General features: G+C 32.3%; 1 protein-coding gene across 1 annotated transcript in view; it reads right to left on the bottom strand.

Annotated features, from left to right (window-relative positions):
* Positions 1-306: 306 nt before the first annotated feature.
* beta'COP (coatomer subunit beta') overlaps positions 307-14,104 on the bottom strand; it is a gene marked incomplete at its 3' end in the record, with an annotated part of 15,946 nt that continues 2,148 nt past the window's right edge. The window contains 15 exon segments of the mRNA XM_014419066.3: positions 307-461; positions 682-781; positions 1,270-1,462; positions 1,541-1,697; positions 1,784-2,018; positions 2,520-2,646; positions 2,989-3,200; positions 4,028-4,266; positions 4,635-4,711; positions 4,874-4,996; positions 8,592-8,819; positions 9,176-9,338; positions 9,477-9,675; positions 12,424-12,572; positions 12,697-12,889. Coding sequence (XP_014274552.3) covers positions 307-461; positions 682-781; positions 1,270-1,462; positions 1,541-1,697; positions 1,784-2,018; positions 2,520-2,646; positions 2,989-3,200; positions 4,028-4,266; positions 4,635-4,711; positions 4,874-4,996; positions 8,592-8,819; positions 9,176-9,338; positions 9,477-9,675; positions 12,424-12,572; positions 12,697-12,889 — 2,550 coding nt within the window.

A 14,104-nucleotide genomic window follows, 5' to 3' on the forward strand; every position in this document is an offset into this window, starting at 1 on the left:
TATATTAAAACAACAATAACATAAGTGGTAGATAATATAAAATCCGAGAGGTTTAATACTGATACCGCAATAACTCAGCTTAAACACTTCCCTGTAAGATCTAACCCACTAGAATCATACGAGCTAAATCCCAGTTTAACTTTATACTCGGGTTAACCCAGTATAAAGTTAATATATTAACTCAACGGATTCACATACATCACGTTTTTAGTGAATCCTCAAAAACAAATCAAAAAACTTGAATAATAATGAAATCATTGAGAGTACACTTACAATATGAAACATAAGAATATCAATAGAACTTACACTTGGATCAATATCATCAAGATTCATGGCCTCAATTTCTAAATCTAAATCATCATAGTCTGCAGGTTTCTGTTGCTTAGAAATTTCTTCTTTTATATCTTTGACGAGTGTTGTAGGCTGTTCTTTTTCAACAAACATCTCGTTATCACTTTTATCTAAAAAATATATTGTTATTTAATGGAGTTAACTTTAACAAAAAATTTTAATTATTTAACTATCAGATAACCATGAGCTTACAAGTAAAAAATAGAGTTAATATTTCTTCAATTAATTTTATATCAAGATTACAGTTTTATTTTTATAAAAATTTTTAGATAGTGTTACAAGTTTTAAGAAGCAAATAACAGGGATTTAAAAGTGAAATTTAATAAGAACCTTTTTGAGAACCATCTTCAGATTTTTGTGGGATGTAGACAAATCCACCTTCCTCTTCAGCAGCTTTCATTTCTTCTATAGGCTGCCTTTCATGGTTTGGCTACAAAATATTGAAATTTAAGTATAGGGACAATGTAATAAGTGAATATTTGCTAAGAGATTTCTTTGTAACAAGTAAATTTGCTCTTATTAAATTATTGCCTCTTCTAAAAACGTTCTAACCTAATTTTTTTTTAAGTTTTCAGACAAGTGAAAATGTCTTACCTTTGCCCAAATTAAAGTATTTTAGATTTAGGCAAAAATAGGATGTTTTTCTTTCTTATCTCAAAAAATTTGAAGAAATTTAGGTTAAAACCTTTGTAGTGAGAGCTCTTCAAATAATGACTTGATGGCTATCAATAAGGTCATTAGACAGACCACTGCTTTGATGACCAGTAGTTTAAACTTTAGAAATAAGGCTGAAGTAAAATACTAAAAAAGTTAGCATAAAAATTTGTAAAAGATTTTATTTAGCATAGTTTGAAACTGAAGTCATTTAAAATTATATGACATGTAAGCTTATATGGATTATAGTACTATCAAAAATACCTTGATGTTTTTATAATAAGAAGCTGGTTTAGCAGCACCGGACTCTTTTGCTAAGAACTGTTCTGTTTTTAAAGCATCTGCATAACCTGGAAAGAGATTAGGATACTGGGAAGGATCTGCCAGACTCTGCCCTGCCTTTGCTAAACCTCGCCACAAACCAACAACTCGAGGAACCTCACTCGGCAAATATGTCCTAGAATAAACAATAAAGCACTAAGTAATGCCATTACCACAGCAATGGTCAGATTAAATAATACAAAGAATAACAAACCTTGCAAAAAAGGCAGCTTCTGGAATGCGATCAGTGTCAATAAGAATTTGGAGACATTTAGCAAGGTCTCCAAGTAGAAAATATGCAAGAAAGCTAACATTATTTTTTCCATTTTCTCCAGAACTCTTACCCAGTTTTTCCATCATTTCCCGATTTCCTATTTTTAAGCAAGTAAATAAAAAAAAATTATTCACTAGAAAAATAATATTAAAAGAGAATTACAGCAATTATTTACTCCTGTACCTGCTGATGTAGAAAGAAGCAGAAGACCTCCATAATGTTGGGCTCTGTGAAGAGCTGCTTGCGCAACGTCAAGCCTAGCTTGTCTTGTTGCTAATTCAGCTGCTTGACCCCACTTGACTGTGCTACCTATTTCTTCAGCTAACTGAACGACCGTGTCTAGCTCTTTTAGTCCTAGAGCTAGTTCAAATTTATGTTCTGGATCGGTAGATACAGCCAGAGCTTCTTTTTTGAAACCCTTTCCAAAAAAATATAAATATTAATTTCTAGGTACTAAAAATAAATAAACTCAAAATTTTCAACACAAAATTATGGTTATAAGAATCTATAGGCCACATTTTGGGTATTTTGCCATTTTCAAGCTTATTCACTTTTATCTAAAATTTTATTAATTTCTTTAATGACAAAACAATTTTGCAGGAACCATGTTTATAACTTCCAAAGTCAAAAAATCCTATAGCTTAATTGATAAATCTACGTTTGTAGGGTCAAGATGAAGTACTTTTTACTTAAATTCCAAAATTTATACATAATATCTATTTCATTGTCTTAGCTCAAGATAGATGGAACCAAACTTGGAAAACAAGTGGTGCTAAGTTAGTGGAAGTAAAAAAAATTGCACTCGCTAGAAAACTTCCAATCGAAATTAAAATTTAGGGTTCAAACAATTCTGTATCTTAAAACTTCCAATCAATGAATGTCATGCAATACGGTAAGATTTTTTTCTATTTGATAATACCTGTTTTTCTAAGAAATGGGCCACACGGGAACGATGCTGAACTGGAATTGTTGGCAACACACGGTCAGCTGTTTCAAAATCTCCTCTCATGACAGCTGTTTGATATTCAAGAACAGACAGCAATAATCTGAAAAAAAACAAGCATTTCCGTAATTAATAAATTACGATTCCATTTTAAATTAATTATAATACATTGAAAAATACTAATGATTAGCAATAATCAAGTAAGTAAATTACAGATGTTAACTTCAAATTTTCTATATTTCAAAATTTTGAATTTGAAAATTTTTTTTGGTTCACTTTCAAAACTTTTTTTCTATTCAATATAGAAATCTTCGATTTAAATTAAATATTGGATTAATAAGAATTAAAAAGGTAATAACCAATAAAATATGTTTCAAGCAAAAATGGACATAGCGTAAAATATAATGTAATACTGATGACCAACAAGTAAATAATTAACACTTACGTATAACAAACAATGTTGTGGTGTTTATCGGAAAGGTATAAAAGATTTTGTCTTGCAACATATCCCAACAGGTACATAGTGCAATCCAGGTGAGCAACAGTCACGATTTCTCCTCCTACGTAGTAATTTATTCGCCCAACAGCATTAGTGTAAATAAAACAATCACCAACCCACAAACCAGTTTTTACTGTGTCATTTACTTCTCCTACAAGCTAGAAAAAAAAAAATGATAGTCAAGTTAATAAAACATATAAGTATTTAAAAATCAGTGGAGTAATACATAATAGTATAAAATACTAAAACTAACAGAGAAGAAATGTAGTTCAACTTTATTATTAATTCACAAAGAAAATGAATTATCCACTAACTACCATGTTAGAGATAAAAAATGCATGATAAAAATAGAATTTAAATTTGACAGAATTTTAAGTGAACTATTGGTATAAGCGGAGGGGAGAAAGAGGAAGAACAAGTCTGGTTAGTGGCCTATTTTGCCAATCCCATAGAAAACCAATAGAATAGTAATTATAACACCTATTATTTCTCCATGTCGTACTTGGTTTTCCAAATGAAATTCAAAAGGGACGGCAATTCAATGGAGGAAGCTTTATGTTCTGGGATTCTATCAGAGCCCAGAAGACCATACCTCAGTGATGCACATCAGTCACAGCCTGTTGTGTAGAGTAGAGCACTTACTGAAGACTCTTCAGATAAATAACAAGTTTCATCACCAACTACTCCATAAATCATAAAATGCAATTTTTGCAACCTGGTCAGCTTCCTCACTCTCACTGGCCCGTTATGGCCAAGGACCCACACTAACTTAAGCTTCTTTGGGCACGCCAATAATTCCAATATCTGCTTGCACCCTCTCACAAGTGTGATGGTGATTTTAGGGCTTGAAGAGCAGACTATCTGAATAGACTAAATAAAGATGGAAAAAATTGGAAGGAAATACAAATGATAATAATGTGGAGCATTTAGTACCTAATCAGGTTTTAAATATATTAAAATAAATAAAAAAGTTGATAAAACTTACAGAAAATGCTGCTTCTACTCCATCTGGTGTCCTCTCTTGGGCACTGGCGAGTGCTGATGAATCATACTTTAATATATAATAGGAATCATCAGTCACGATGGCAAGCAGATGGCCAGAATCAGACCAGTGGAGAGATTTAGCCTGGATTTCTATTCTCCTCACTAATTCCAGAGTTTCCCAGTCATAAAGACATAATCCTGACACTGATCTCACACCAAGCAATTGTCCACCAAATATACCTTTATAACAAAATTAGAGAAGTAATAAGATGACGGTAATGTGATGGTAAAATACTAACTTAGACCTCATTAAGAAAATAATTAGATATTAACAAATAAAAATTACATCATATTTATATATAATTTGAATAAAAGTTAGAAAAGACTATGAGGAAACTGTAATAATCATACAAATTTAAGAAAAGGAATAATCGTAATAAGAAAATCCTGGAGATGAAAAAACAAAGCCTTGAAACGTTTATGGAAATAGAAAAATAAATCTGAAAAAACAAAGGCATATTTTTATCCTTTCTTTTAAATTATAAGTTGTCAATTGACAAATATATGTATTCATGAAGTTAAACTATTTTAATAGGATTAGATGATACCTTCAGCACCAAACTCGGGCTTCAGTGTCTTGCGCTCCTTGAACTGTCTAAATAATTTTACAGTAGATGTTCCCTCTCTAAAACAAGATAAACATAAAATATTAGTTAACAAACTATGAAGGAAATAACTTAGTGTAACAATAACTTTAATGTTGTAACATAAAGTATTATCTATATAATTTAATATTTAATATATCTATATAATAATATTAATATTTAATATAATACAATTTATATACCTTATAGCATAGTCAGAACTGTCCTGTGCCCATACAAATTCTTGGGCTGATCCAAAACTTTTATTTCTTAAAGCCATAGCAGTATAAATTATGTATTCACCATCTCCACAAACAACAACAAATCTGAAAATAGTGTATCAAATTTAATAGTACGCATTTGCATAATAGTACCTTTTGCAAACATGGTTACTTAATTTAAAAGTAAAATAACACTACTGGTCTGCAACATCACAAAATGATAAGCTCAAGAGTATTATAAATGAACTCTAGGTCTTACTGCTGACTAGTTAGAACTAAATACTGAAAGTAAAGTCACACAGAAGAACAACATAACGATCTAAACACAGAAGGGAATAAAAAAGTAAGGCTAGCATGTAAAGATAAGAATTAACCTGAAATAATAATAAGAAAGAAAACAAAGGGGAGTAATTTAATGTGGATAAAAAAATAAAATTATCAATCAAGTGAAATGAACTACATCACAAAGATAAACTAAGAAAAATGAAAAGTATTTTCACATAATAATGACTAAAGAATGAAAAACCCAGAAAGAGCATCTAGCAACAATGAGGAAAGAGCGAGTACTAATAAGAAAAATAGAGGTAGTATGGGGAGGGAATAAAATTACGACAATGCTCTAAGTGAATAAGAGGGAGAAAAAAGAAACTGAAAAGATGACAAAACTAATGAAATAGAACCAATTAGAAATAAATAAAAACTATTGCTGTTGTAATAAAATCAAGATACATGAGAAGGTAAAAGAAACATATTATCTATTTTATGATCAAAAGGATTAGGTTCAAGATGAATCCTAATGGATGCAGATACCAAACTTTTCTCATGGTTAGAGACTGAAGAATAGAGGTGTTATCAAAACTAAGGAATTTTTAAGGATTTCTATGTTCTTGATGCACGCATGCACATAATTATGAATTTATAATAAAAATATTTTTTTTCTAGAAGTGAATAAAGCTCTCGACCCGTGGACCAACATGTACCCAGTGCCAGTGGAGGTATAGCCCGGCCACCCCAACTTTTGAGGGGACATAAATATTCAGGAGGCCAGTTGTCCTGAGGATATAAGGCCTCTTCTAATGGGCTAATCACCCATAGGAGAGAATCATCAATTCAAAGAAAATTTGGAACAAGCCTCGGAATTGGACAGTCTAGAAGGAAACGACACAGCATGGATAAGGAGATACATTTAGGAATATGGAACATGAGACCACTCGCCGGCTAGGAGGTGAAGATCACTGAGGAAATGACATTGTATAGGATGGACATCCTGAGATTATGGGAATTCATTCTTCCTGCATAAGCTGGTCTCTAAGATTACCTTTTCAACTGCTGAGAGAAATGTCAACAGTGTTATAGACTATTTCATCTACATCCACGACATAAGAAAATATTTTTCAGATATAAAAATAATCAGAAGTGTAGAAATAGGAAGTGACCACATGCCCCTGGTTGCTGATACCCGAGTTATCAAGGAAAGAAAGCAGAAGATGAAAGCCTACCCAAGAATTGAAGTAGAGAAGTTGCAGGACCCTCAAAAGAGAGATGAGTATGAAGCAGAGTTAAGGAATCGAGTCCAGGAATTAGATGTAAACGCAAGCCTAGACAATCTATAGATTCAAATGGAGGATAGCATTCTGCAAGCAGCTACTGTAGTGTGTGGAGTAAAAAAGATTTTCATGAAAGGTAAACTTACATCATGGAGCAAAGAACTGAGAGTGCGACTTGCAAAAGAAAACAGCGTGGAAGGGATACTATTAGGACAAAACTTCAGAGAAATGGCAAGCATACATGTTGGCCCGGAACAAGACAAAAGAAGCAGTAAGAGTGGGGAAACAGAAATCGTGAGAAGAATCTGGAAGGGAGTTAGGTCAGGATCATCGGGAAAACATCAGGAGTGTCTGGAAAAAAATTAAAGCTCTAAGAGGACGTAAAAGCAAAGCAGTGAAAACATGAAGAGTGAGGAAGGAAAAGTCATGGAAGACAAAGCTATATTGGAGGTCTGGAGACATCATTACATGAATCAGTTTGGTATTGATGATCACCACTCAACCAACGGAAATAGAAACTGGAATGAGGAAGAGTATAACAAAGTGATTGAGGAAGAGAAAGTAGAGAGAGCCATATACAAAATGAGAACAGGAAAAGCACCAGGTCGGGATGGTATAGTAGCTGAATTAATAAAGAATTGGGGTCCTGAGCTGGTGCAAGCATTGCAGGTCCTTTTTCCGGAAAGTCTGGGATGAAAAAAGGATTCCAACGGAATGGAAATATAACATTATGATACTAATTCACAAGAAAGGATATCAGGCAGAATGCTCTAACTACAGACCCACAGGCCTCTCACCAGTTGCGTACAAGCTTTATAGATCCAGGGTCGCTTAAGACTACTAGTTGAGAACCTAATAGGAGAAGAGCAAGCTGGGTTCAGACCCAGGCGCCAAACCCGTAGCCACATTATCTCATTAAGAAATATTTTACAGAAATCCAGGGACCTGGATAAACACATGTACCTGGCTTTCCTCGACCTCAAATCTGCCTTTGACTCAGTTCCACGAGATGAAATTTGGGAAACTCCCAGAGCGAAGAACGTTCCGAGAAACCTGACAGAGGCCATTAAATCTATATATCAAGAGCCCAAAAGAATAGTCAGCCCGAACAGGCTAGAATCAAATTATTTCAATATTGCAAAGGGGGTCAAACAAGGAGACAGCCTAAGCCCGTTGTGGATGATGTGGCATCCATTTGTAAGAGAAGAACGGACAGGACATTCCTGGGACGAAGGAATCTTAATCCTGCAGTGATACAGCTTCTCATCTACGCCGAAATGGTATTGATTGCGGACTCAGTGGAAAAGTTGCAACTGGCAGTTATAGAATGGAATGAAGAGCTCCAACAAAAAGAAATAATCATAAACACCAACAAAAGTAAGATTCTACAAGTTGGAAAAAAGAAGCAGGAAATCCACATATACTGTAATGGAGGGGAATTAGAAGTGGTGACAGACTTCATATACCGGGGTACAGTGATAGACGGATCTGGGAAGGTAGATGCAGAAATATCTAACAGGATTAGCAAGGTAAATACAGCTCATTACCACATATGTAACACTGTGGTAGGGAAGGGAGAAGTGGGCAAAGATGTCAAGCTACACATCTTCAAGACAGCGTATCTGCCCATACTTTTGTAAGGAATGGAGAGTTGGATAATAACAGACACAAGGGAGCAGAATCACCACTGACGAAATGAAATTTTTGTGAATGACGGTTGGAAAAACAAGGAGGGACTGAGTTCCCAATGAAAGGATTCGTCAGGAGTTGCAGAAAGCCCCACTGAAAGAGATCCTGGAAGCTCGACAGCTGAACTGGTCTGGCCATGTTATCAGGATCACAGAGATCCTGTAAAGACTATGAAATATGTCCCACAAGGCAGAAGACCTAGGGGCCCCCCAGGATGTCATATCTCGACTACATTGAACAACTCTGTAGGGCGAGGGGGAAGGACTTCCGACAGGTGAGGAACCAAGCGAGAAATAGGGAAGAGTGGAATTCCTGGCTGAATGCTCCTCTACGCTGACAGGCACTAAAGAGGAAAGCTAAAGAAAAAGAAGAATAAAGCTCTCACAAACTCCAAGACTATTATGCTAATAATCATAAAAATTTATTAATCAATATAGTGTAATAATAATCAAGATATAAATTACCTTCCATTTGGATTATGTGAAATGCTCTGAGGATATATTTCACATGGACCCATTTCTTTAGGAGCCAAAGCAAGACGTTCACCATCCCTCACTTCGCCAGTAACTTGTTTCAAGTTTACCTGTTCAATTTCAGAATGCCTAGCCCAAACTATTTTTTCACCATTCACATCCATTGAAATGGCTGGTTCTTCACGTCCTATCTTTACCATTATACTCCCTTCATCATAACTTAAATAGGAAAACAGAAAGAAATAGAATTAGCACATTATTACAAGCAATGATATATAAATAACACAAATCTAGCAATTCAAAACACATACTTCTTCCAAAATGAAAGATAGACATACATAACATTATTATAGCAATAATATACCATTGTTAGATTTTAAATGGGGATGAATTTTTCCCCATTATTTTAAATCCTAAAAGTTCACAAAATGAAAATGAGCTTAGCCTTTATGAACTGATAAGCTTATATTATTGAAGTACTGCAGAATTTTAAATAAATAACATAAATTACCATATTTTCTTTCAACGTTCAAGGAACACTAATAAAATAAAATAAATTAATAATAGTAAATTACCCAAGAGCTATATTGTTTGATCCTTTCAGCCGAGCAATAGTCCAAACACGTTCCAGGCCATAGTTAAGAGATGATTCTAATCTGTAAGTTGCTGAGTGCCACAATCGAACAGTTCCATCTTCTGATCCAGTTATTATAATGGGTAGTTCAGTGTGAAAACAAACTGCAAACAATACGAAATATAACCTAAACTAAGTTTTTTATTAATTAACATTATATGAAAGATACATTCATAAATGATTTATGAAACATTACTTGAACAACATCTTTTGATAATAATGAAATAAAAAACATTACTAACCAGCAGTAATATTCTGCGCATGCCCCTCCAGGGTTTGAACACAAGTCTTATTTTGATAATCCCATATTTTAACAAGATGGTCATCCGCACCAGATATGAGATAAGGTTTGTCACCACCATGATAATAATCAACAGAATTAACTCCTTTTTCATGACCTTCTAAAGTAAAATTTGGAGCAGCTGAGCCCAACTGCCAAACCTGTAATAGGAAAATGAATATTTAAAATTATAAAGAAATAAAAAATCAGTCCAACAACTTAAGTCTCGATTGAAAAGTATTATTTGAGATAAAATGTTGTCATTACTATTCTCCAACTGACTGATTAATCTTCTGACTAATTTAATGTACAAACTACACAGTAACGATACATAGCCTATGACGATTTTCTCAAACCATGATCTCTACTCTAAAAAAACAAAGATAACTAATCTTGAAAAGCTCTATGAAACTTATCAATAGAAACCAGATTTTCAATTAATTGCATTTTTTGTTCCGTAGATTCAAATTTCACCAAACCTCAACAGAAATTCGATTCAAGGATAAAACATTCAAATAACACTAATTTTAAAGTTTTGGAGTTTTTCCACAATTTTTCATGTTTTGAGTTCTTTCTGCACAAAATTGCACTTCTTACTCTTTTTAGGTCAAGTTTTGTTGCAAAAGATTTAATGAATGGAATATGGTCCGGGTGCGGTAAAAAAAAACTCAAATAGTAGATAATTATACTATTTTATATCAGGCTATACTATCAGACTCAATAAAATAGTATAATTATCTACTATTTGAGTTTTTTTTTTTTTTACCGCACCCGGACCATATTCCATTCATCTATACACACGGTCAATCAATAATCTTCCAGTATGTCCAAAAGATTTAATGTTTTACGGAATTTCTCATATTATATATACATTATACAGACATAATATGCATATGTATAATGTATATGTATCCAAGATTTATTCATTTTATTATTTTGTTCCTTATTTAATTTCTAGTTTAAAATTGACAAATCTGAGGTAAAGCAATGCATTGAGCAATACAAGAAGAGTAAAATTCAATTTGTTAAAAAGAAAAAGAATAAGTAAACATGTTCTTGAAATAGTATTAACCAGCAGTTTCGGGTAACTATGACGAAGTATCTCTAGAATAAGCTTGTTATAAAGAACATTCAGTGTTATTGTTTTTAACTTGAATTTCCACTCTGCCTCTAGGTTTGGCCTTCCTTCCTTCTTCTATCTGACTTAGTGTATTAGTAGAAATTTCCATTTTTTTTTTTTTTTTTTTTTGCATTAAAATATTATATTACCTTTGTATATTGCTTTAAATAAAAATCAAACAAAAAATGATCAATATGAACATACAAATTGAATCAAACTTTTTAGTTTTTCAACATTGTCTTATTACTTGTTAGTTGTTTGGTTAGTGCTATATTCATATGTAAATACAAAATTGAAAAGCTAAGCGGAAGAATATGTTATGTGAAATTTGAGGAGTAATTAAAATGGAAACTTTCCATGGAAAAATATTTTAAATATTCCTTTCGACATGTCTGGCATATTTTTCCTGAAACTTAAAATTGAGGTAGTTTTAAGAAGTTAAAAAATTTAATTTGAGTCTCCAGGATCTGAATATGAAATCAATTAGCTTCCCCATAGATCTTTAATTATGGATAAAATTTAAGATTTTTAATCGGAGTAGTTTAGTTTTTTATGCATGTTTGCATAAATGTGGAGTATTTACAGAGTTTAATTTGATTGAAACAAGGTTAGGTAAACTTTCCATGTATTAATACAATAAATTAAACAATAAAATTGATTATTACAGGGTTTGGGTGTTTTCTATATATTTTGTGTTTTTACTGCACAATTTTGCACATTTTGGGTTTTTTTGTTAACGGTTTTTTTATTTATACGAAAATCCGGTATCTAACTATCACTTTTCTCAAGGGTTCTGATTTTATTAATAAATTAATTTGTTAGAACATATTAATATATTAAGTTTAAATGAATCTTTTATTTAATCTGTCAGCCAAATTTGCTATAAAGATAGTAAATCAAAATTTAAGAAATATCACTTATAGTTAAACACAATGCTCTTTCTTCCTCACTTACTTAGTGATCTCTTAACCCTTTCACAGTGTGAAAAATTATGAATTCCGGTCCAAAAAATGTCTGGTAACCCTTTGGTACTGGACGCTCACCCTAACACCGTCTCGGGATAGACTGTCATTGGGTTAAAGTGAAAAAATGTGGTTAGGTTCTGTCACCTTTGACATGGCTATTTATATATTTTTTTCTATATCAATATCCTATTTACAAATATCTGTTATGAGGACTAAATCTTTTAAGCAACTGTGCATATACTGATTTCTTTTCACCCTGCGACCAAGATAATATTTTTATTTCATTTACCGAAGATCAGAAAAAATTAAAAGAAATAATTCTTTTAAAATCTATTTAGGAATTTGAAGACTTGAAATACAACCACAAACAACATACACTGCTCTTCACAAGGCAGGCAAAATGGACAATACAATAACAGCCTCTAACCTCAAGCCTGACTGTCTGGGCTGTTTTCCTGCGTAACACTGATGTGGTTCTTCCAGCATAAAATGAGTATATATCACTGATCATTTCAAGAAAGAAATGGACATTACGGCAGACATCAAAGTGTGTAGTCAGCTTCATTTAAGAATAATTAAGAGTTATAGTAACAGAGCTCCAAGTTAGTAATGGAAAAGCTATCCCTAATGGTTTAAGATATAAGGTATAAGGACATACAAAATTTCATCAGAAACTGACCTTAAAGCAAATCCGTGATTCATGAGGATTTGTAAACAAAATAAATAAGTATCAATTAGAGAATAAGTTTCAATTTACAATATCAACATTTTAACTAACCAGAAAACAAATTTTAATTGGTAATGTAGTAATTGATACTACTAACTTTCACAGTGCGATCTAATGAAGCAGATGCAAACGTATTATTATCTTTTGGATTTATAACCACTTGCATGACATAGTGAGTATGACCTTCAAATATTTGTTGACAGACCCATGCCTTAGACCAGTTCCATAATTTAATTAACATATCATCTATAACAAGAAATCATACAAATTAACTTTACCATCATTACAAAATTATATATAGAGCATGGAACAGCTATATTCATCAAAGTTAAAAGTAAAACATGGAATAATAAATGCATATGTTATGGACCTGATGATGTGAGAATATAAGGATGGGCTGGGTGAACTGCAATACATCTGACATAGTCTGAATGTGCTTCAAATGCATTTACTCTTTCAAGAGTATTGTAATTAAAAACTCGAATCTGCATGTCATCTGATCCTGTTACAATCCAGTTCTTACGGGGAACAAATACTGCAGCACGAACTGGTTGGTCACATACCTAGAATAATAAGAGTGTTATTAATTATAATATTCTGCTTATATAATAAAATGATACACCAACTGATTAATATAGTACCTGCTTTTAGTGAAAAAGTATCAATAAAAACTTTGATTAATTAATAATAGTTTAGAAATAAAAATCAAAACAAAAAAATAAACCGGAATAAAAAAATATAATGAATATAAGGAGAAGATGGTTAGGGGTGCGGTCAGAGAATAATAAAAATAAGTTAAAAAACTTATTTATTAGAGCCAACGTTTAGACCAGAATTTCTAGTCTTCATCAAGGTTGGCTTGGTAGACATCGGACATTGAAGTGTGAATGTCAGACGTCTTCTAAGACAGCTCTGATGAAGGCTAGAAATTCTGGCCTCAACGTTAGCACTAATAAATAAGTTTTTAAACTTATTTGTGCTATTCTCTGACCGTACCCCCAACCATCTTCTTCTCATATATATTATATATATTATGCACGTTCAACTATCTTCTCCTCATTATAATGAATTATGATTGGATGAAATAAGAATGAAAAAAATTACACTACAGGAAAAATTACTTTAGTCCACATTTTATGAAAAATTAAATAGTAGTGCCACCATGAGAGGAATGAGAAATACTATCCATAATGATATAAAGTGAAATATTTTCCAGTTATTTGCTCAAGTAATATTTTTTCATTTATTTTTGTTTTCATCGCTTGAACAGGAATTTGTTTGTTTTTTCCACTAAACAAATTTTAGTTCATTCAGAATGTTCTTATACAACTCTTGGTTAAATTATAGCAATTATGATATGAAAGCGGAATTCCTGAGAAAATAGACAGTTTGAATGCAGACGAGCAATATAGTCTCCCAGGTTTAAAAAAACAATTAAGGTGGCATGTTACTTTTGCCAAAAACTAAGTGAGAAGGAAGGACGAAAATGAACACATAATTTTAACTGCATAAAAAAATCAGACACACTCCAATAGAGAAGGGTTAAAATATTAAAAAATAAAAACATAAATTAAAGATCCTCAATTTGGTGAACTACTTTTTTGGCTGTACTGATATTGAATTTAACATACAATACATTTTGATCTTGCTATTATTTATGCTAAGATAAAAACAACTGTTAAAATAGTATAAATGGAATCTATCAACATTTTGGCAAGTGTAACTAAAAGGATTCTTCATTTATAAACAATATATATTTAAATAAACAACTTGTTTAT

Source organism: Halyomorpha halys, unplaced genomic scaffold, assembly GCF_000696795.3.
Source record: "Halyomorpha halys isolate HHAL.00 unplaced genomic scaffold, Hhal_1.1 Scaffold217.1, whole genome shotgun sequence".
NCBI lineage: Eukaryota > Metazoa > Arthropoda > Insecta > Hemiptera > Pentatomidae > Halyomorpha > Halyomorpha halys.